Consider the following 25,034-nt stretch of genomic DNA (forward strand, 5'->3'; position numbering starts at 1 on the left):
AAGCATTTGTATCATCGTCAGTGCACTGAAGTTTCAAAGTTTTGCGTTCATCCTAAATAACTTAGTTTAGTTTAAATATTTATCTACGATCATTATTTACAATAATATTCTATAGCGACTAAGTAAATAAATATAGCCAACTGCTAACACCATCATTTTATAATCCTTTGGCGTTCAGCTCATAACCAAAATAGGTAGCAAAAGTACAAATAAAATGTAAATTTTCACCTTGTAACATGAGAACCCCTTTTACCCCTAGAATAGTGTTGAACCCCCCCCCCTCTGTGTATGTTTAACTTTCACTACCCTAGCAAATGGAACATGCGTGAATAGGCTCATTTAGTTGCTGATGAGAGTTCTGGTGCCAAGATTTAACTTTTGAATTTCAGCATAGAGTACTACTTTCTATATGCATTTGACCTCAAAAAAGGTGATTAATTGATGCAAAATTAAATTCACGTCCACAATTGGCGGAAGGTTATACAACTGTTCGTTTTGGTATTTCTAATTACCATGGGCTCATTGATGAGTCCTGTATTTTTTTTTTTTTTTCAATGACGTAAATATTTTTCCGTCAGATTTTGCTTAACTCTACTGTCTACCCAGCAATCTGGTACTCTCAGAATCGACACTGTTATTAAGTTGCGTTATGATATGATTATTTTAAAATAAGTGTTACCAGAAGGGGATAATAGAAGAAGGATGACACTCTGTATCCTCCTAATGCTTTAGTTATGTAACGTCATTCTTCCCAGGCTCCCCCTTTTAGTTTGCTTTCCCGCTCATCAAACTACAAATGGGCATCGCACCGTAAGGTGAATTCTATAGTGGTTTGGCACTAAATCCCCAGCAATCATCCCACAAGACTCGTCTTGACGTGGGACAAAAATGCACAAGCGCGTCTTGCCAAATATTTAAGCGCTAATAGAGTAATGATGAGGGAACTATTTATCGCGTATGTGATTCGGTTTAGTAACCTTGCTCTAAATGTTCCGATGTTGGGAAGAGTGACGTTACACTTACCCCGCTTTGTGGTGCACTTCTCTCGAAGAGAAGTATTATATACTTCTGGTGTTACATATGGTTTAAATAGTCTGCATTACAAGTGATACATTTTACTAAAGTTACTATATTATTTGTAATTTACGCCAATTATGATGAATATTTCACAATTAAAAATTGATTGTAGGATAATTTTTGTCAATTAGATTGGGACATTAATTATTACTGCTTTACGGCTAATTAGTAATTTTATATCGCGAAAAGCATGAAATGCCGGTAGTATCGTGTTTTAATCGCTGCGATTTTACGGTCTTCTCCTAAAATTCTTTTCCCTCGCATTTCAATGACACCTTCTCTTGAAAACCTGAAGTGTTTATAACGCTTGGCTATTGAATTTAAGTAGGGACTTGACATTTCTAAAAAGTTGGTTATAAATTTTTTTTCACTTGAAAAGTGGTTAAACTCAGTAACTACGCTACCTTTTCTAAAGGTCGAGGCTGTTTTTACCGGGTAACAGTCTTTCTTAATTAGTGTAACTGCCACCCCGTTTTAGCCTAATTGCTCGTGATTAAGGGATATAAAAATTTTGGGCAAAGTACGTTCCACGCCTTCTAATTTTTTTTTTGTTGTCATATAAGCCTTGAAAGCAAGGGTGGTGAATTTAGTGGCTTATACCATAAGTCTATAATACGTAAAAGTATAGGACTGTCTTAGTTTCTAAGAGAACATTCATATTAGACTAAAATCATACGTTCAAGTCGGTGAAGTTGCTTTACTAGCTTAATCAGACGGTTTACACATGTCAACGACTACGCAAAAGATTCGCTGTTTTAGTTTTTAAATTTTCAGTTTAGTCGGACAGCGTCAAGATTCGACCACCTACTTTTAATCGCTTCCTATTTTTTTTAAATATGTTAAAGATATAATCGTTTTAAAATATCTTGCACTTAAAGGTTTCCAGAACTATTTATACCAATTCAAGTACAGCTTCAATTCTTATTATTAACTTCCATACATTAAATTTACTAAAAATATCAGAAAAGAAGCCAAGAAAATTTCCTGGTAATGTAGTTCTAAAATTAAATACGCGACCATGAAAATTTGACAGAAAAAAAAACGGATATTATCATGAATAAATTAACAGTTTCAAACCTTCCCGTCAATTTATGTTACGCCAAAACTCTTTCTAACGGTTCCTAGTTTTAAAATTATTCTTCCGCCACTGATTAAAACATAACGCTTGGGTAGGACGTCGAGAAATTAATTCTAATTGATTCATTGACGATAATACAGAGTCGGGAAACGCAAGCTACTAATTTTTTTTTCTTCTTCTTTGGTGCGTTTTCAATGCAAATACGATTAATTCGGAGAAAACTGCGGTGCAGTGGCAAACGTCGGGCCAATGAAAAGGCGGAAAATAAGCGCCGTTAAGCGTAAATGATTGCTTTCATCGCATTTTCGCGAAAGAGCGTTTCCCTTAAATTCACAGTTGGCAGATCAAAAAGGTCCTAGTTTGATGATTTTTCCGGTTAAAAGAAGAAAGTGAAGAATGAATAGAAAAAATTACGAATTATTAAGTTAATCAATGAAACGTTTATTTCCCATAAGGCCGTGCACCTTCGTATTTAGGACGTTAAATGTAGTGTTTATTTCATAATTATAAAAGGTCCGACCCATGGCCGTTCATGCTAATGAAAAATTTGTTGGTGCGGTAGTATATTTTTAGTAAAGATGTTATCGTTAGCAGAAAGCCATTTTCTAGCAATCTAGGCTTAGTTTTAGGGAAGAGCTAGACTTATCAATATGTGTGACGAATTTTACCTCGTGAATAATCTATATCGCTTCGCATTGAACGTATCGCTTGCACCCGACCACACCTTGCTACTAACCAATGAAATCACAGTTAGACACTTGCATCGCTAGGGTTTGGAATTTGGGCGGGGGGCACTAATCTGGGCAAACTATTTGAAAGTTTTTATAAGAAATAAGGCCTAGCGACGCCACTGCAGTTAGAAGGCGTCCGAATTATGACTCATGGCGGAGAGTACTCAGGAACAGCCCTAAAAATCCGCTTAGAGATTTAAATGGAATATGAGGCACAATTATTCTTACTGTTGGCTATCATGTTTTGCAAGCTAAACGCTATCAGAGCGTTATTGGTACACAGATTAAGCTGGAAATTTCTAATAATGGTTCAACCTCACCCTTAAATTGGGCACTGATCAGAAGCAGAGTTTTCCTGACCTTTATGCACAATTACTTGGAATGAAGGGCAAGATATTACATCTTAATCTGCATTTGTTTAATTTCTTAAAAATTTGCTTACTTTTAAGTGTTTGTATTTACGTCTACAATTTCAATCGCTTTCATGGCTAATTAAATATTTTTTGCCACTTCTGGGCGATATTTAAGATGGATCCATTTTGATAGTGTCCATTTAATATGACAAAAACATATTTAAGGGATTTTTAAACCGCCCATGGTTGAGCCACACACCCTTTATACATGATAAATGGTCTAAAATTAAGTTTCCTGCTCAATATCTGAAGTGACGTTCCAGTCAATTGGATCCCATTGTCAATTGTCGAATTCTTGAAACGATGGTCAGTCGATACAATTCTTTTTATACATCTTCGTTCTTAGAAACGCTTAATAACATTGTGTCGAAGATTTGTATTGGTTTTTTTTTTCTCGGCTTTTTCCGGACACGTTGAGGATGTGTCTGGGTTAAGTCCCATTGGACCCAAATATAGCTTAGCTGTAGCGGTCCCTTTTCGAGTTATAGGGAACTTATTTTGAGGTTATATTAGAGGCGTCCTTCCCAGAACCAGGGTATTTTGAACAAATTGTTAAAGAATATCTAATGTAAAGATGTATGCAATACGCGCTTGGACTCTGGAGGAGGGTGTGAATTGAAAGCGGATGTTGTTGTACCATGCGTGGCAATGAACGTCTCCCAGAGCACCTTGTCCTTGTGATTAGGATTGAAAGCGGTAAGTGCTTCCGCATGACGACATTTTTGGAAACTGTTTACTCGCTTTATTTGTGTGAGAAATATAATCTATTTAAAACAAGCAGATTCCACTAAAACACCGAGGATTCGAAGAGCATTCCATTGCCATTGACGGGGCTACACAGGCATTTTTATAAGTACTTAGATTTTAGAAGGTGAGCGAGGTAAACGGCACGTAAATATTTTTCACAGATCCCATCAGCAACTTCAACTAAACGTATGGTTTTAAAAAATGCCACTAGATGCTCCCAAAGTCGAGCGGTTGAGTTGACTAGTCTGCTAAGCTTATTAGAGGCTAGTTTTAGCTACATCCTCGTGAACCAGTTCTGATTGGTTCCTGCCTTTGGCGAGGCAAATAGGCGTGTAAAAGATTAGCCAGTATCTTAATAGGGGTGCACTTCTCATTCAGGTCAACTTTCTGGAGCGAAACTAGTACACATAATAGACAGGACGTTCTTACTTTTCAGCAGCTTCCAAACCATTTTAAATCAGGTAACCTTTACCCACGTCTTCGATTTTGGAAAGAGGTTCCCTAACGCTAACTGGAAACGACGGCTCTAACCTTTTTTAATAATGACAGAAAAATACGGGACTGGACCATCAAATATCTTTATAGGAAATAGGATATGACCCTAGAAAATGCTTGGGAGAATTGGAACCCCTTTTTTTCCCCAGTATAATAACTAGATTTGACGTTTCTACGAATTTACTGCCAAACTGAGCTCTAATGGAACAGAAAAAGGAAAGCTTTTAAAATCTACGTTTTAACGTCTTACTTTACGGTTTTTAATCTAACTTTATGAAATGCTTGAAAATGTGGAAGAAAAAAATTAAAAATTGATCTGATAAGTAGCGTATTGATATAATCAAGTAGTTTTATTGTGTCTGTTAAAGTTGAACTAATTATGCTCAAAGTATGCAAGGATTAGTTAAAATGAAAATTGGAAAAACTACCAAGGATATATTTTGTCTGATTTCATTCCAATCTACGAGGTTATCTGAGAACTAATGAATCCTCTCTGGTTTGAATAAGATAATTACTTTTTGCAAAGGGTCGTTATAAGCAAACTCAATTCTTTCCCTATTTGAACGTTCTCAGATCTAACATGGGTTCTTTACTACACTCTAAGTAGAGACTGAAATTATGTCGAGATATTTCCAGATACACACTGAGTAATATCAGAAGAGGATAATAGAAGAAGGATGACACTATGTATCCTTATAATACTTCAGTTATGTAACATGATTCTTCCCAGGCTGACCCTTTTTGTTTGCTCTTCCACTCATCTAACTTCAGATGGGCATCGCACGGTGGGTTGAATTCTATAACTGTTTGGTAGTAAATCCACAGCAATCAACCCACAAAACTTGATTGTCTTGACGTTGGACAAGCGTGACTTGGAAAATAGTTGAGCTCTTATAGAGTAATGATGATGGAACTATTTATCGCGTATGTGATTCGGTTTAGGAACCTTGCTCCAAATGTAAACTGATGTTGGGAAGAATCGTGTTACAATTACCCCGGTTTGTGGCACACTTCCCTCAAAGAGAAGTAGTATATACTTCTGGACGTAATATTGAAAATTTTAATACAATTTTGTAACGAATAGCCACAACCCTTATATAATATTCATTATAACACGAGAGCGCTTGCGAGCAAATTGACAGGTGTTTAAAATATTTCGTAAGTTTCTAATTTGCGTTTCAAATATATTACACTTTATCCCAATTTAACTCCGATATTCCTAATCGCAAATTGCGATAAAAATATTTCAAACGGAGAAATGTTTTGTATAAAGGTAAAATTTTACTCACAGCTTTCTATTTCGATGGTACACATCTGTCTGTCCATTGGAAAGTATTGCAAATCCATAGGACAACTCGCCGTCACAGTTAACCTGGAAAATGCAAGAAAAAAATACGAAATTTAAATTTAACTCTTGAAATCGATAGACTGTATTCACACTCTCAAATGATTTACAATTTATATGGATCTACCTAAGTGGAACGTTGTTTTCTATGCTTATTAATTTCCTATTTTAATTTCTCGTAAGCACAAATTTCACTTTTCTTAAGCATGTCTTTACATTTTAATAAAATAAAAATAATATCTGGGACTTCAGTCAAGTGGTTAACCTCATTCTTATCCATGCTTTTTACCTCTCCGAGTGACGTATGTCACGGAGAGGTTCTAATTTCGACGTGTCTGTCTGTGTGTCTGTGTGTGTGTCAGTCTGTTGTTATTGACTTACACCCCAGGGGACCGCGTTCGCAGTTTTCAAATCGGAGCAAACGTTTTCCCAAATTCCGGACCGCATTTACAGTTCCCGGAAATTTGGAAAATTGTATTCCACTTACAATGGCTATTATCCATTGCCTATCTAACACCACTATCCTCAGGCCATTTGTCCATCTCATATGGACACCAGTCTTTACACACTGGCTTCTACACACCACCATTTTCTGGTCTTTATCCATCCCACTTGGACACCAGTCTGTACACACTGGCTTCTACACACCACCATCTTCTGGTCTTTGTCCATCCCACATGGACACCAGTCTGTACACACTGGTTTCTACACACCACCATCTTCTGGTCATTGTTTTTGTCCATCCCACATGGACACCAGTCTGCACACCTGGCTTCTACTCCATCATCATCCTTAAGATTAAGACATACGCGGCGATCGGCCAGGGTTACGAGAAACGTCCGGCCTCCCTAAGGTGGGGCTTCCACCAAAGGTTCACGCAATTGCGCTGTTCTTATCCATAGCTGCGATTCGAAATCCTTATATACTACCTATTTGAGTAAGGCAAAGCAACCGGCGTATGCTTCATTTCAAACGCCAATATTAGTCGAGTCTCTCAAGAATGTTTAATTGTTCTTTTTTAAAACGATGTAACGTTCAATAAGGCGAATAACTAACGAAGAAAATATTAAATATTAATTATATTTATTTTAATATTTAAGATAATCTTGTTTCTCAATTCAAAATTAATACGGAAAGAGTTAAAAAGCAGTCTATGTTTTTGTCTGTGTGTGTCCGTCCGTTGTTACACTAGTGCGCTGCGTTAGAAGTTCGTTTTATTTTGATGCGTAAAGAAATCCTACAGAACCATAATATTTCTTTTATCCTTAATATAAAATGAATATGTGGAAATATTTTTCGTAATTATGATGCATTTAGTACTTTTGTAGCTTTAAAGCTCTGTTACATTTTGATATTCCAAAGATCTTTTTTAATATTATTATTTGAAATGGCTGTTTATATTTTACTTAAGCTATACTACATCTATATATAAAATAATCCTTGTCTTCATGATTTCTTGAAGAAAGCTAAGGTCTAGACTCCGGCGGGTATATCTAATATTACCCGCAATAGGCTTAGTGAAATAAAGAGTAAATAATTGAGGCCTGAGGTGAAGTAAACTTTGGGTTTTGATTTTCGTGTCTGAAATGAAGAGACATCAACGGTTCACAGTGAGCCGAAAGTTAAATACACTCTCAAATAATCAGGTTAAGATTTTATAATAGAAAAAAAGATTATGGTGGCAATTAGATTAGTAGGGCTAAGCTACAGAGTTTTTTTGTTCTCTTTAGGGTGCGCATTGACTATCAGTGCGTCTAGCTACAATTTAGCTTTGGTATTATTTAACGTTAACGCTCATGTTGGCAAACTAAGAATATTGTTGAAGTGAGACGAAACGATAGTGTTTACACTGCTAACCAGTTGTGAATGTAGCTATCAGAATATAGGGTAAACAGCTGAAGCGTAGACTTCATTTCCTGTTCTTTTTGCCATTGACTGATTTCCATGTGTCCAAGATTTATCCTTATTGGATGTAAAATGTCGTCTGCTTTACTGTATATTCGCTATGCTTGGAATACTGCTTCAATATTTCGTAAATTTTTACTTCAAAAAAGAGAAAAAATTCCATATCTAGGAAAATAACTTTGTAGTAGTAGACCGCTTGTCTCGGAGAGGTAATATTTTGGTTTTCCCAACTTGTTAAGTCTTGGTTCGATCCAAGACAGTTCTGATTAATGGATCTATTACGATATCAATATCAAAGTAAAATGAAATAAAGTTTAGGGATTTAACACCTTTAAACCAAATTCAGGATATAACTAAATATTACGTAGAAAATAAAGCTTCATACTTCGGTGAAATTATTTGTAATGCGTGGGAGACGACTAATGGCTAAAAAAGGTACGTGGTTTCCCGAAAAACATTGGGTAGTTTACTAAGAAGTTAAATATAAAGAGTACACAACTTCATAAGTTGATTTGTGTAGTCATAACATGGTCCTGGCACATTACCGTTAGAAACTTTTCCATATGTTTCTTCCTCGACTTTACATTACGTGACCTTTCATCTTTAAAAAGTTGATAATAGACGGTAGCATATTTTAAAAAGATTCTAAATTAAAATCAACATACTTTCCATGCAATCGACCAAGTGCCTGATCATTTTACAAGGGAAGATTTCGTAAAACGTATTTTAAGAAAAAATAACATTCCACGACTTGAGTTTTGGCTAATGACCGATCCCTCTAGTATATAGCGAAGTTATTTTTGAAAAATGCGATCGACACACAGGACTGGTTGACAGAATCATGGTGCCAAGAACTTCGGATATTTTCGTGCTTAGCTTGGCGAGAAAAAAAAGGGCTGAGTAGACACATCAGGGACTTGGAGTTCTGTAACATTTTTTCAGCTCTAAAATAAAATCCACTTCTGGCCAGGAGCCCACGGAAAAATCCCATTGTAATTCCGATCAATAACTGCGAAGGTAATGGTCTCACAAAAAAGTGGTATGTATTCGAGTTCATCCAAGAGCTAGGTCTTCCCAAGGGTTTTAAAACCCAAGATCTTGAAGTCGAAATAACTTTATGGCGCCTTTAACCACTAAGGCTCAAGGCGTGAAGGTTTCGTGCAAAAATCTCTCGAATAATACTGAATGCAACTTGAAGTCTGTGGTAGAGACTGTCAATTTAAAATCCTGCGGGAAAATATAGTGGGAATTATTTTTGAAAGTTCGACGTGAGAATCAATATGAATTTTTTTTAGAAAAACTTTCCAGGTTAAATTCATCTTATATTTTATTTATCTTGGGTGTACAATGCACATCGAATATTTTTATACTAAAGTGTTTTCAATCTATAACGTAAAATGTTGGAAAATATCAGTCTGCCGAAGTGTATCTAAATGGTTTGAATTTTCCCTTTTCTTGCATGTCTGCAAGTAATGTTATCACTACACAACATTAACTGCAGGAAATCACTAGCTTATATTTGGTTAAAAGTATTTTATACATGATTTTGAATATCAAATTTAAAAGGTTAGAAGGCCGGCTCATACGAGCTAAATTCATACTTAACATATATATAATCTTAGCAACAACTTAAAAATGATAAATTTCTGTATACTTTGAAAAAAAGGCAGTGTTCATTGCTTTCGGTAAGAAAAATAATCGAATAATTTTATTACCAATGAATTGAGTCAAATGGTAGCGACGGTGACTTAATGTTAACAATTGAGACAATCTAACAGGTCGAACTAATCCCCAAGAAACGTTTTACAGATATTATAGCGAATGGTTGAGATATACTGAAAGAAAACTTCTACTAGCGCATAATGGTTTTAACAGCTTAGGTGAAGAAAGCATATGTTAATGTACTCTTCTTCTTGTTGTTATGTTAAACAGCTTTCTCTACGATATCAATCGAATCTTACGATTTGATCAAACGTATCTAATGTCTCGTGACGTTTACATTTTCACTGGCATTCAGCAGGTTGGAACAATTTTTTGAATTCCGATTCTGCCTCCTGTGTTTCCTGATTGTCGGATCAGCTTTATCGCAACGCAAAAAAAAAAAAAAAATATCCCCCCATCCATTTCATTCCATCCAAATTCTGAAACTTCAATAAGTTTTGGATTTTATATTATTTATATATAAAAAATGACAAATATTTCTCCGAGGATTTCCTTTTACTTTTTTCTAGTCTGATCTCGCGCTTTTCCTGGCTATTTTCAAAGAAAAAGAAAGAACGTGGTTGGACCTTTTCTTGGTCGTCCCGAATCCAGAATCTCCCGTGATCTGATCCGTCGACACGTGATAGAACAAAAATTGCCCGAAAGGCAAGGAGCTAACCTCGTTTCAAACATATTCGGCTACCCCTTTCTACAATTTCTCTTTTATTTTTAGTTTTTGGATGAATTTTAGATCCTCCTTTATCCGACAATGCTGAAAATATTGTACGAACGTTTTCCGAAGGATTTTGCAGATAATAATAGGTGATTTTGCAAAGTCGGGCTCGACACGTGCAACTGTTTCTTGAGACGTCATACTGTAAAAGTGTAGGTTTTGGTCGGCTGTATTTCTAGATATTGATTGTTATGTGTCGTCTGCTACAATTAGACAGGCCATGCTACAAGTTAAAGGCTTACAAACGCGTTTACTTTTCATTGATTTGATTACTAAGTAAATATTAATATTATTATTAAACAGGAAACAAACCATTTAGTTGCTAAAACTATATTCACTGACCCTAGTGTACAATTTGAACAAGCTGACCGATTAATCCTTTGACCCTATTCTTGAAAATATCGTTTTTTCACCCTGAATGAAGTTTTCCCTGCAATAGAGGGCTTTCAGTTAGAGGAGGAGCTGAGTCTCGTGACATAATTTACGCTGCCATATTGGTGGATTTAAAGCAGGAATGAAGCTGAAACCACCCAATATGGCTACCTGAACAGCGGTAAGACTTGGGAGGGTGTGACGTACTACTATCCCATCAGAAAGCTATCAATAAACCCATGACGTAGTAGTGACATTGCTAAACACTAAAACAAGCTGGAGCGTGCTAACATAGTTTGCGAAATGACCTATTTACATACGGAAAATGTTTTGTAAAGATATTTCTGTTGAATTCGCTACGTATCTACTCTAGATAGCGAGTTTTATCCTACTACGTAAAATTGTAGTGTGAAGCTATTTATTTGTGTCTTGCCCAGCTCAACAAACTTCGACCCAACAGTGTCGAAGAAAAGCTAGAAATTTGAACTGAAAGGGGAAAAAGAATTTTGTAACGCCGAATAAAGAAAAATTATTTTGCTCTTTACGAAACGGTGGAAGAAAAAAAGCGGAATACATTATTTCCCCTAAAAATGGTTTAGTCCAGTCAGCACCAGTCAGAACTTCATTCTTTCAAAATATGCTTTGACGTTTAGTTTTAATTCGTTTTGTTCCCAAAAGTCGGAAGATGGAAAAATTCCATTTTCAAGGCCTTGGAGAAACTAAATTCATCGACCCTTTCAGCCCTTCAACTCTTTAAAGAGATACCGAAACGGTCAAAAGTTCTTCAATTACAGCCTCATATCACATATGAATTAGTATTGTGTTTATTAAGTTCTTTGAATTTCGAAACGCCTATTTAAGACTCGATAATGTGTGAAATATAATATGACGATGCTGTCTGTATCTAGTAAATAAAAGCTAAGACTGACTGATGACCAACACCCAGCCCAAACAGCTTTACCTATAAGGCTCGAATTTTGCAGAGACGTTACTCCTAAGTAGTAGACACACAATAAGAAGGGTTTTTACAACCCGTGGTGATCTTGAAAAATGGCGGCCAGAAGAGTAGCATAATAACGTTCAAGCATTTTAAATTTTTTTCGCTAAAATAACTACAAAAAAGACGAACTTAATGTCTTTTGTTATTCGATTGTAGTTACCTTTTAAAATGTCTGTCCGAAACTTAATAAAATGTCCCGACAAGCAACGTTGACTGCCTTTGCTGCTATACTAAACTCTTACTTTGCACGGGGGTCGTCACGTTAAACGCAACGCGTCAATCGCCATTTGAATAATTTCAGATTTCCTATGCAAAATTTCAGATTTTTCTAAATATTTGTTTTATGTCAGAAAAGGTATTAATACTTTTGACAGTATTTCTTATTTGAAATTTATTGGATGTATGGATTATCGTATTAAGTCAATCATTTGGAGGAAGCGAATTTAAATATTTTTAAGAGAACAGGCTTAGTTTTCATGGCGTTAACTTCATTTTTAGTTTTTATTTGAAACTTAAAATTGGGAAGTTTCAACACAAAAATAGACGCATAGCGTGTGGTAATTTGAATATTTTATATACGTATACATATAAATACTTTATATTTGAACAGTAACACAAATATAAATTTATTATGTTAATATTCGGTTAGGCTTAAGCAATTGGGTTTAAGTTGAAAACACCCCGCAACAAATAATGAATTTTCTTAACATATAGTGTTAGCATTAGCAATATAATAAGAATAAGTTAGACACTTCGCGAGATACTTAAAAAAATTAATACCATTGCTCAATTCTCACCAGGGATCGCTTCTACGACAGAAAGAGTTGATGAAAAATAGTTGGTTGGCGGAAATCATTTTACTCGAAAACTCCTTTCTTAAGGTTATCATGAATTGTCATACTTATTATGAGTGTATTAGTTTCATCTCCGCTTCTGGAACATTAATCACAACTCTAAGCCAACCCCTAGAATTAGAATATCGTTCAGTTCCCGGAAAACGAGACAAGGAAGATAAATGTTTAAAACCTCGTAAAAGAGTGAGTGAGTTCTTAAGCCTTGTTCAATACTTGCTAGTTCCCCCTAACCCTAGTTTTCGTTTGAAAATTTTCCGCCTGTGAAACACGTTCAAATTAACTCTTATTTAAATGTATACGATGACTCAACTACAAAGATAAAACTGTATATGGTCGATATTTTGCCCATATATTTGTCATTAAAAGATTTCTTGAAACTAAAAAGATGCTAAACGAGGCTTAGCTATGATCAAGGCCCTGCATCTCGAACTGGAAGATAACGGATTGGTTCCAAATGTATATGCAACAATGGGAATTTTAAATTTCGATTGTTCTACAAGGAGTATGGGTAAGAAGTCTACAAGCGAAGTTTCAAACCGATGAAATGTAAGTCATAACTAAAGCTTAGCTCGCATTTGACCAAAAACCCGGCCTAAACAATACTTAACTCACTAATCAGAATGCCACCAAGGAAAAATTAGAGGCCAAGGCTTAAATTCTTCTGGTTCCAAGTCCTGACTAACTCGTCACCGCCCTTTTTGGTCGTATGTTTGAACCGAACTAAAATCTTGCCGTCGAAGGTCTGAGTTCTTGTTTTAAAACTTAAAGGTCTGACGATGTTTACCGTGTATTTTTCGGCTGTACTTTCTCATTGGCCAAATCTGCGCCATAAGTTTCAACCAATCAAGATAAGGGATTAAAAAGAAAGAAAAATTCTCAAAAATAAATAAACTATGCACTTTGATGTATCTTTACTGAATACTTTATTACTGAAAACAGTAGCGTCGGAATTAAACTTCAACTTACTACATTGAACGCCAGAGAGATAGTAAGTTCAAAGAATTTTAATTATTTACACAACTTTCCTTTTAGGCCAAACAACTAAACGTTAGTAAGCCATTGTTCCATTTTAAACAGGTGTGAATAATGTTAATAATATTTTTGAAATCGAGAAGACACGAGCACACTCTTGGCCCTTGGCAAAACGACCACGAGATCACGCTTATTGATTGAAACTTACGCCAATGAAACTGCCTTTCGGATATTGCTGAGAAATTCGGGAAATAAGGGTTGAAAGGGCTGAGATTCGATTAAATATTTACGAAAATGTTTGGTTTAGTTTAATATCAGCTTTGAGTTTATTTTTACAATAAAATCGACTTCCTCAAACAAGTCATGCTAACTTTTAATATGTTAATAAAAGAAAATCATTAGTCCCAATAAAATAAATAGATGCGTTGACCAACGACCTCACCCATTTCTTAACCTTGCTGGAGTAAGGTCTCGGGGCACAAAAGCAAATTTGAATCTACTTTATGCTAAAGATAGTAGGGACGTCCCTGTCCTATAGTTTGAGCTATTGGCGATTGATTGGAAACTCATTATTTATTCTTTCATTACGTAATGTTTATTTTATCGTACCTGTAATCTACGATATGTAAAATTAACCCGATATTTTCGTTTGCCTAAAGGGTTTTAAAGATAGTCTCGTGTTTATTAATACGAAATATTTAAGATTTATAACAATCTGAAAGGAAGGTCTAATACAAAATAATGAAAAACAACAATTTCACTTAAACTTATCTCGTTTCTATATGTATAAAGAATAGAGATGCGAATGCTATACTACTCTTGAACAATATACTACGCCTTAATAGAACTAAACGCCAAATCGTTTGTCATAGCCATCATAATTGCTGCCTTCCAGGAATTTGAAGTGACAAAATCTTTTAAGACCCTAATGCGCGTTTCCGAGAATTCTGTTTTTCTAGTCAAAAATACTTCATATTTATTGGTCCATCAATAAGGATTTCTCGCTTATAACGCTTTGAAGTAAAAAATATATTCTAAATCAAGAAAGGTTTCGTACACTACATGGATATATTTTTGAATGACTAAGTCAAGATTCAAATTCGAAGAATAACACAGTAAGATATATTAGATAAGTTTGTCACTGGTTACTGAGAGCTGCTCATGAAACGTCATAGATTCTCGTAAAGTGAGGCGTGGTGAGACGCTATCAAAGACTTAGTACAGACTAAATTGTAAGATGAACTGTAAAACGCTGAGTAGTCCATTTTCGCGTTGTTCTCAAACTAGCTCGAGCTGTAAGTCTCTATCATTACAAAGTGTCATACTTATGTAACCTATCTTATAAACTTATGATTATACCCATCGATTAACGGTAATAGTTAGTATAGGGCGCTGTCGGTTAGCTGTGGCATAGGGCAAGCCACCACCCCTCTATGCATTGTAAAGGCGTTAGATAAGTGGCAATAAGTCGCAAGATGACTTGGTCCAATTAGCTAGCTGAACTTGTTATTTTTTTTAAACTATTCGCTTTGATAATTTAGACCTGATTATGATGTAGAGAAAATGATTTTATTCAAAGTTAATCCGTGTTTGTGCTTGGGAAACGTTTCATGCCGCAGTGCTTACCAAAGAGTCGATGCTCAAAATTGATATCTCATACCAAAAATTAGATACCTTTTCTTTTAAGGCTTTCCGATCAAAGCCTTTTCTTAGAGGCTAATAATGTCATGAGTTACGGCCTTTCACATCGTTAAACTGCCAAGCTTCCTCTTCTCTACTTTGCCACCAAAGTTTTTAATTTTTGACAGTCAACTCTCTAATCCCGCGGTATTACGCGAATAAGAGAAAGACGCTGAGCATCTCAGTCTCGTCCAAACTATTTATCACGGACCCCATGCTGAACAAAAGAGCCTTAAAATAAGAATGGCGCGGGAGCCACAGCCAAAAACCCAAAGAAAAGAATAGATCGCCAGCACGGATATTAACGCAGTTCGTAAGGCTTAAGTCCCAACTATTATGGACGCTCGAGACTTCGTGCAAATTCCTTCCCTTCTCCTTCATTTAACGCGAACCCACGCGAGCAGCTCCGAAATTTTGAAATACGGTCTAACATTGAAAAGAAAGAGCAAAGGTAGAGAATGGACCGAGGCTTAACGGAGATACCGACGCCAGTCAAAAGTCTTCATTTGTTTTAAGAGACACTGTCTGGTAGAAGAAGACCAGCGCTTCCATCGCGTATTTAAGTCTAGTTATTTAAGCGTGCGTAAAGTAATTGGGGTTTTATTTGGGTAATTTACCACAGTAAAAATCTTTTAAAGTGTAACGTTTCAACCACTTTTCCAAATAAAAACGTAATTTAACTCTTACAATTTGTATTTATGTTAAGAACAATTTTTATCTTTCTTATAGTTATCGACTTCAACGACCAAAGGAGTATTTGATTTAATGCTCAAAATATATTTTCAACTTTATACGCTCTTGGGCAATTACTTCTACCATGTGTTAAATAAGTCTGTCACTGGTTACTGAGAGCTTGTCATGAAGTGACGTAGGTCATAGATTCTCGCAAAGCGACGCCTGGTGATGCGCTATCATGCAAGGGCTTAGGACAGACTAATTAGGAAGATGCACTGCAAAAACCGAGTGTTGCCAATCCTGGCGTCGTTCTCGAACTAGCTCTCAGTAAATCTCTAGCATCATGAAGAATGGAATATATCTTATAAACTTATGCTTCTATATAAAACACGTTGGCATTTACAATTACATCAGCCAATTAATGAAGAACTCTCGTTACCCCACACAGCCGATGCAAGTTCATTTATGATTTCTTTCAACAACAATGGAGGATGGGGCCTTAGTAAACCGACATAATTTGCTCTTAAAATTTGGAATGTGAACTGGTCCATTTTTGAGTTTTGTTCGGGGGCGAGGATAACTCCGGCAACGTCGAAAGAATTATCTAGTAGGAGGAGAGAAAGGAAGAGGGAGATCCCCGTTAAAGATGCCGAAACTCCAGGAAAAGAGTTTTAGCAGGAGGCCTGACTAGAAAACGGTTCCGAATGACTGCTCTTTGGACAGGGAATTCATCACGCCACGGGGGTAGAGGAAAAGGGGTATACCGGCAGATGAGGGGGCGACACGCGGAATAGCAAAACGTTCCTTATACGTAAAAGGAGAAGCCAGTTGGGCGGAGGATGGGCACCGGCGAGCATCCGCCATAGAACGATCGGCTTCTGAATTTCATAAGATCTTTTCCCCCTCCTTTTTATTTCTGTTCCTTTTTCTTAAGAGACGAAATACTTTTTGGTTCTGTTCGAATTGCCATAAAGGTTTTTTATTACGTTTTTGCTTTTCAAGTTGAACTTTGGGGGCAAGGTAGTGACGTTCCCTTAAAGACATGGGTCAATCTAATTGCTTTTCAACATAAGAAACCAACAGAACATAATTAATGTTTTCAATATGCTAATATTATAATAAATTTTCTAACAGACTCATCGCTTTACAATAAAAATTAAAATCAACGCTAATGTATCGTTATTTAATTGGAAAAATGCTGGAAACCATTAAAAACAATGGACAGTGCTCTAAAAAGTTTATGTTCAAACTTCCATTCGAAAATTAGACAGTTTGGCTATGAAAAGCAGTTGTAATTGATCGAGCTATTTTATCGTGACTAATTTGAGAGTATGAAATGAATTCTAAACCTGATGATAGTTTTGATTTTGGTTACTTCAGGTATTTTGCTAATTTGACCTTATAAAATGAAATCAAAAAAGTACGAAGAGCATATATTCTTCTGCACTATTTTCCCATTTATCTTTAACGCAAAAATATCATATTCTTCTTATTTCATGCCTTAATTTTATTATTTATGAAATAAATAACAGCATTAATATGGAAAATAAAAACCGTCAAAACCATTATGGTCAATTGTTTTCTTTAGTGACGATCTTTCTAGAATTCTTAAAGTATATTAAGGGTTTCTGTAAGCAGGGAGGATACGGAAAGGAGAATCCCGTAATAAACAAACACCAATTAACAACGGGAGAGAGTGAGATCTTCGGAAAAGCCAATTGTCGCTTATCAGGTGACAAGCGGCATCAGAGTTTCCGCAAACTCGCACTGGCTGTTGAGCAATCAGTCCGAGATACTTTATTGAAAATAGTACATTTAGTTTTGGAAAGAGGGGGCAAAATAGCAGCCCACATGACCAGAAGGGAATCCCACTGTGGAAGGAGTCTAGGCTCGCGGTGTTGAATACTATTTCACTCCACAATAAGTCTCCTTTTCAACTCCTCCCTGCTTTCAGTATTCGATATCGAGTCATTGCATAATCTTATAGAGAATGCTTTATACTGCAAACTATGGGTGACATAATAGTTGTGGATATAAATCCAAAAAGGGGTAGCGTCTTCGCCTCCCATTTAATAAGAGGTTCGAAGCATAACGGTTGGCTGGCGCGGATTTACGAGCATTGTCATTGAAGTTGACTGGTTCCCTTGGCCGTGAAGCCAGAATGAGCTGCTGTCGCTGTGGTCCCCAGCTTGCTTATTCTTTTATGTACGCTCGCCTCGCGTGTGATATATTTTTCCCGCCTTCCGCCCGCCCATCCTATTTCCTTCTTATATTCGGCGTCGTAGTCCAAGAAACTAGTACAAACTAAAGGGTGTCATAGTTCTTTTAACGCATGGGTTTGCCAGGACATCGCCTTTCCTCGTATTGGTTGAGTTTAGGAAAATGATTTCTCGTAGACACGTAATATTTTGTCCCGAGGGAAGCTTTACGCTAAATATTTTTATGAATGATGTAAGCTTGACATAAAAAGTCCATTTTTATACGCGTCTATTGCATTTTAAGATATAAGATATTAAAATGCACAAATAAACTGTAACTGGTCCCTTGCAAGGACAGATCGTCTCTTTCTATTTGATTTGCCTTCATTTCATCAAAAAAGTAAACAAAATAAATGTAATTGAAAGGGTGATTGAACCAAAGTACATTGGGTTCTATGGATAATTTAAGTCGAAAATGTTTCATAACATTTTGCCCTAAGGACCACAGTTTACAAGTTATTGTTTGGGGCGTTTTAACGATGACCCCTTAAAAAATCGTTCTTAATTCACTACAACCATAACTTGTTTACAGTGGTTCAAACGGCGAAATGTCATAGATGTTAAACTTTCGACTCAAAATCGACCATCCTTTTTAGAACGCTTGTTTTATCAATGGTTAAGGTAATTGTGAAGCACGCATTAAATCTAACCCGAACTGAAAATAACCAACACTTAATATAAGTTTTCTAAATAAAGCTAAGTTTCTGGCTCCTATTAGTCTAGTGAATTCCTAAAGCACCGAAATAAGCATAATGAATAAAATGGCATCATTCTTAACAAAGACGTTATTAGAAGTGCATGATTACACGGGTCTACGTCAGTTGGAACGTCACAAAATTTGCAGTAATTCATTTCATATATATCTCGCCGGGAGGCTAGTCGAATGATAACAACGACCTTTTTAAGCTAGTCTTCCCCAGCATGCAAAACCTCTTTCTTGTATTCAACTTCAACTCAAAAGTTGACAAGACACGATTTCAACAATGGTTTTTTTATTCGACTCCCCTACATAGTCCTCGAGAAATTTTTAGTTCCTATTGAAATAGGAATAAAAATCGTACTAAACTAACGAGCGTAACATCTAGCCAGTCGCTCGGCTCTGTCTTTTTTTGTCGTCAAAGGCTATAGGCCTAGCTTAAGGCTTAAGAAAAGCTCCAAACACGTCGACTTGAAAAGGGAGAAAAAGTGGTGGAGCTCGGGTCTTTGAAACTATGAAAGGAATTCATTTTACTAGAAATAATTGGATTTGGGTTCCTTCCCATCGTCCTCTCTTCCTCTTTTCTACCCCCCTTTTTTAACGGTTAGCTAAATCAAAATGGAAATTAGGAGACGTTTCTCGGTGTATGATGACAAACTCTCCCGGCGTCGTCCGGGATTTTTTTTCTTTATGTTTTCAAACTCTTTTTCTAGATAATGCAATGATGTCACCGCGTTTTATGGATTTCGGGACTTTTGGATATGTTTGAGAAGAAATTAGCTTAAATTCTTTGAGATATGCCAAATGTTGTAATTAGCCTTGGGATACGATGTGATATGGAACGAAGTGACCTCATCCTTGAAGGATTTTTCTAGTTGAATATACAGGACGTTCATTTTCGATAACAAGCAACGTCTAGTCTACTCTGTCCCCCAATAAACTGATTGATATCATTATGTTATACAGGGTTTTGACCTATTTTTTTTTTAAATCACACGTCATATTCATTTTTTTACTAACGGATGTTACCTTAAAACGACACAATATTAATTCTGGAATGCAAATTCAGCTACACCAGTTTCGTTTACTCCATATCTCTCTTTCTTATTTGATAACTACCTAAAATACCTGTGCATTATATCAATCCTTGCATTCCCATCAGGGGAAAGGCTCTGAATTTGAGTTAAAATGGGGGTAAATGCCTCTAGAGGGGTACTTTAGCACACGAAAGATGGACTGGATCTTAGGCAAAAGATTGAAATTAAATTTTAGCATATCGTTTGGAACTTCACTAAGAAATTCTACAGGTTTTTTTCTTTTATGATTTTGAAATTTGTTACTTTGGTCATCGTTTTATTTACATAATTCACGAACAAATAATATTATAACTTTGTAAAACCACAGTTTTTTTTAAGGTCCAAGTGTCCATATACGTCTCTCAAATCTCAATAATGTTAGAAACTTTTCGAACTCAAAGAATTTCAAATTATAACCTTTTTGTCAAATAAACCTAACAATATATTATTCAATAATAAGCTTTGTTAGATGCTTTAACATTCATGAGCTACTGGTGGCAGCCAGCTAAAATTTACTTCAGTTGACAAACAAACTGAACAGCAAAACAAACACGGAAGTCTGTCGCATTTCGATGCCACTTAATAGAATGTAATTATTATTTATAAATAATGTTTTAGTGCTCAAATATTTCAAATATTTTCGACAAGCTACTCTATTGACTAAAGTAGAACTGCTGTTAAGCAAATTTACATATTAAATCCAGTAAAAATGTTGCCTGTTGTACGCATAAATTTTTAAAATTCATTAAAGTAATTGAAGATTATAGACAAAGCGACAACACTTTCGAAATGCACTACATATTATTTAATTAGATTCCTATCCTATATTCTGTATTATATTTTCTTTCATCAAAATGCACTTAGCACCGAAAGTAAATTCAAAATATATCTCGATGAAAAAAATATCACTTTTATCCGCATTTAATTTAGTGTAAGGGTAAAATAATCCTTGTACATCAGATACAGTTTCAAATAGCGCTTAAAGATAGACACAAAGTTTCAACTAATGGTTCCAACAATACATGTATAGCATCTAATTCGATATATAACATTTGGTATAGATTAGCTTTTGAACACAACATTGGGACTCCCGAGTTGCAAACCACTTTTCATGTGGGCCGAGCGGTCGAAAATTCGATTAGATAGCGACATCTCTCGCATTGCCTAAACGTAAAACCGCCGAAAACTTCTAGAGAAAAGACAACGTAAGACTTCTGCAACCTCTTCCTCCAAGGAATTGCCAAGCATTAATCACCCGTGTCCCTGCGCGTAAACCTTAGCGGAGATCTTAAGTTTTACAGCGAAAATAACGTAAGTATAAATAGTGTTGAAGGTGAACATACGTAACTTTGAAAGTAAAAGACTGTTTTCTCGAAACACTGTTGGGAAATTTAGTGCGAGTACTTTTAGTTTTAATGTTAAAAAATAACGTCCGAGTAATTTAACCCAGTATACGATACGAAATGGAAGGAAAAAATACACCGGAGAACTTAAAGCCTTTAGTTTTAATTACTTTGATAAATTTCGGGCTCTGTTCTGGTATGGGAGTAATCCATCATCGAGTAATTAGGGTCTTTAATGTTAAAAGGACGTAACTTGACCTACTTGGATGACTCGCAGTAATTATTCATAATGATGGATTAATTTATACCAACTATCCCGCGTCTATTTTAAATTAATTGAGACAGAAAGTCATCATAATTTCAACTATATCGTATATATTTTAACTGAAATTATATATTCACTTCGATAATATTACCATAAATACAAATTCTTTTGCAAGACAAAGAAAATTCTATCTCATTAATGATTATTCTTCGATTACAGTAATTTCATTGTTTAAACAGAGCGTTTAATTAGTCTTAATAACGCTAACTACTGCCCCGCCATGTACACGGGATTGGTTGAACCAATTACGTGCAGGTTCTGACTAGCAGACGTCTTTAAACATTGCTAGGCAGTAGTTAAGAGTTTCAAAACCAAATAAATGGCAATTACTTTTAAATAAGAGATCATTTATTTTTTATATTTTTCCATCCATTTTTAGAAAAAAAAACGCCTTTTTTTAATTAACGTGTAATGTTATGTTGCCTGACCTTTCCTTTAACCCTTCGGGTTCCTTTCAAGGTCTATTTAACAAACGAGGTGCACAATTTGAATAATTCAACGGAATAGTATTAATTTTCATTGTTCTAACTCATTAATTTTGTCAAAGTACAGCAAAGTCTTTAGTAAACTCATCTAAAATCAGATTAAGTCGGAAAGCCACAAACCACCTCCGTAAATATTTACATTGCTATATCGAAAACGTTCGGTTTCGTTTGTATACGAAAAACGACCACTGTAAATTTTATCAAAGTTTGTTTAGCAACAGTCAAGTTAGAAAAATATAGGAAGCGACTTTTGTAAATATTTATAATCCTTACCGTCAAGTCGAAAAAAAAATCACCTGAACCCCTTTCGAGGTTTACCTAGAGTATATTATATTAAAAAAATTCGTAGTATTGATTTTTTAACACATCATAGAAATAATGAATAGTTTTTCAATCTTTTTATATTTATTCTTAATAAAATGATGATTTTTTGTTTTAGTTACAGTTTACTTTTATTTTAAAACTAGATCGTTAAATAAAATATCAAAGGATATTTTCCTAGTAAATAATATCTTATAAAAAATTAAAATCTGTTAAAAATATAAGATTTAAAATTGATGAGATTTATCTAAAGTTAATACTCTAAGCTTCGTCCATAAACTGTAAGAAATCCCCCATCTCTTTTAAATAAGACTAAAAATAACATAATTTAGAAAATATTGGATGTTTGAAGAAAATAAATATATTTCCGATTTATGTCATTAAATGCTGCGAAACAACTTAACATACTTTTAAAATTGAAATACGCCCATTTACTGATTAAAATTGTAAAAATTAAGCGAAATCAGTTACTTTGTTATAACATTTGAAAATAATTAGAAAGTGAAAATAGAGCAAGCACAGACAACGCTGTTTGACTGTATGATGACGTCAAAACAGTGACAGTAGAGAGTGACGTGTAGGTTGTGGTAACTACAGCAATAGCGGAACGATATGTTGTCACCAAAGAATATTTAAACCGCAAGTCAGAAAATATCAAAACGTGTGACAAGAGCACGTGCATATCATAGGGTTTTCCAATATTAAATTCAAACTAAAATTTAATTATTTATACTATCCCTTTAACAAATGTAAAAACTGAATAATTTATAATATTTCAGGCAATTTTATCCAAAAAAACCGTATTATAAAATTTTTCAATATGGAAGCCAACATTTAGGGGCACAAAAGCTAACGTATTTCCTACGAGCCCTTGTAAAAATGTGCTAAACCCTTTTTTTCTCTGAACATTAGTTTTTGCTAATGTCTAAAGAAAAAATCCACCTTTGACATGTTAATGAATGTAAAATGCATTTATATATTTTTTCACAATAAAAGCATCAATGCATGATTACTAATGGACTGTACCACCTCGTTAGACATTTGCAAAACTCTAAACTGAAAGCAATTTCACATTTTTGAAAGTGAAATATCTAGCATAACGAGTCAGATTTGTCGAGCAAAAACTACGTAAGTTGTGTACAGTCAATGCTCAGTATTTACAACATATTCGCTGTTAACAATTGGCAAGAAAGTAACACCTCACTTTTCTTCAATATATAAGTTGTTATCGATTAACGTTTTCAATTTAGTTGGCGGTGAATAGAATTGAAAATGCCAAGATGAAAAAAGGAGCAAAAAATATATTTAAGGTCCACATGCAAGTAATTTTTTCTTAAATTCGAATATTTATAAGTTAAAGTGACACTGAATTACACAGATAAAATTTTTTAATCAAATTCGATTAAGGACATCAAAATCGTTATTCCCATAATTTTTTTACAATTTGATGAAGCGTATTTACTTTGTAGCAATTGCCAAAGAAAGTAACGATAACCAATTTGCAACGGCAACATCATACGCCGTATTCGACGAATATTTTCCTTTTTATGTCCTTGATCGCTAATTAGAAATTTTTATAAAAATACGCTCATCAGATATGGGCGTCAGGCTTAATACTTCAACTTCTGAAACCTTGAGAATTTACATAAATTTATTGGAACATTTTTGGTATATTTTGATTATGATTGATATTTCCTCCTCTTCCCTGCGACATTAAATTTCCTTAATTTTAAGGAAATTTTAACGAATTACACAGTTTCCATCATAAAAGTAATAAATATTCAAATTAAAAACATTAAAATAATAAAACATTTTTAATCCAAAAATTCTAATGAATTGCAGGTGAAAATGGTTAATATCAACAATAATCAATATAAGACTATAAAACGTATAAATTCTGATAAGCTCATAAATTTTCACTAAGTTCAATGTGAGGAAACAAAACAGAGTGGGCGGAAAATAACCTTAGATCATGGCACTTGATCCCAATTGTATCTTTAAACGTTCTCGAACTTGGATGGATTTTTGGTAACAGCTATAATATCGTAGGCACATTGCATGTGAGCTTTATAAGAAAATCAATTTTTTTCCTTTCGTTTTTCCTTGGATGGTTTGGGGCCAAAAAATTTAAATCTGAAATTTTTTTCATTCGATATTCGCTACTGTTAAAGGAAGTTAAAAATAAGAGAAAAATCTTCGACCTCCTTTTTTTATTCTAAATTATAATGCGTAGGAGAAACTCCATTATTCAGTTGTGATAAAATAAATAATCTTCTTTGCCTTAGAAATATGGAGATTATTTTTGCACTCCCACCCTAACACAAGCTGGTCGTTTGTGTGTGTGAGGGAGGAGGAGGAAAGGACCTTTCAGTTTTCTTGATGGTTTAAGTTGGCTATTCAGTTTAGAAATGCTTTATTTTCTACTTTGTATCTGCGCTTGCTCTTTTCTAAAAATGGAAAGTTTTATCGTAAAAATCTTTTGGGTTTGCTTGCGTGTAATGATGATAAGCTATTAGATAGTATAACCTAGTCTCTTTCAGTTTCATTTCTGCAGAGTTTCTAAGAAATTTCTTGATTTAATCGGAGTTTCACACGAATTCTTCGTCTACATAGTACTTGGATGACGTTGAAAAATGTACATTCTTAAATAATTATGAAATCTTAAGATTTTAGTTTTTAAATTAATCTAGGGCAAGGCCTTATTTGCAGATAACAGACTATTTATCTTCGATGAGATAAAATGGATAAGAA

General features: G+C 34.9%; 1 protein-coding gene across 1 annotated transcript in view; it reads right to left on the reverse strand.

Moving 5' to 3' along the window:
- The window catches only part of LOC149690174 (gamma-aminobutyric acid receptor subunit beta-like), a 209,052-nt gene that overhangs the window by 71,201 nt on the left and 112,817 nt on the right, over positions 1-25,034 (reverse strand). The window contains exon 5 of the mRNA XM_089869697.1: positions 5,831-5,913. Within this exon, the coding sequence (XP_089725823.1) occupies positions 5,831-5,913 (83 nt within the window). The remainder of the gene's footprint in view (positions 1-5,830; positions 5,914-25,034) is intronic.

This window comes from Phalangium opilio, unplaced genomic scaffold (genome assembly GCF_054372755.1).
Source record: "Phalangium opilio isolate 3A_F unplaced genomic scaffold, DU_Popi_V2 ptg000031l_1, whole genome shotgun sequence".
NCBI classification, from domain to species: Eukaryota; Metazoa; Arthropoda; class Arachnida; order Opiliones; family Phalangiidae; genus Phalangium; species Phalangium opilio.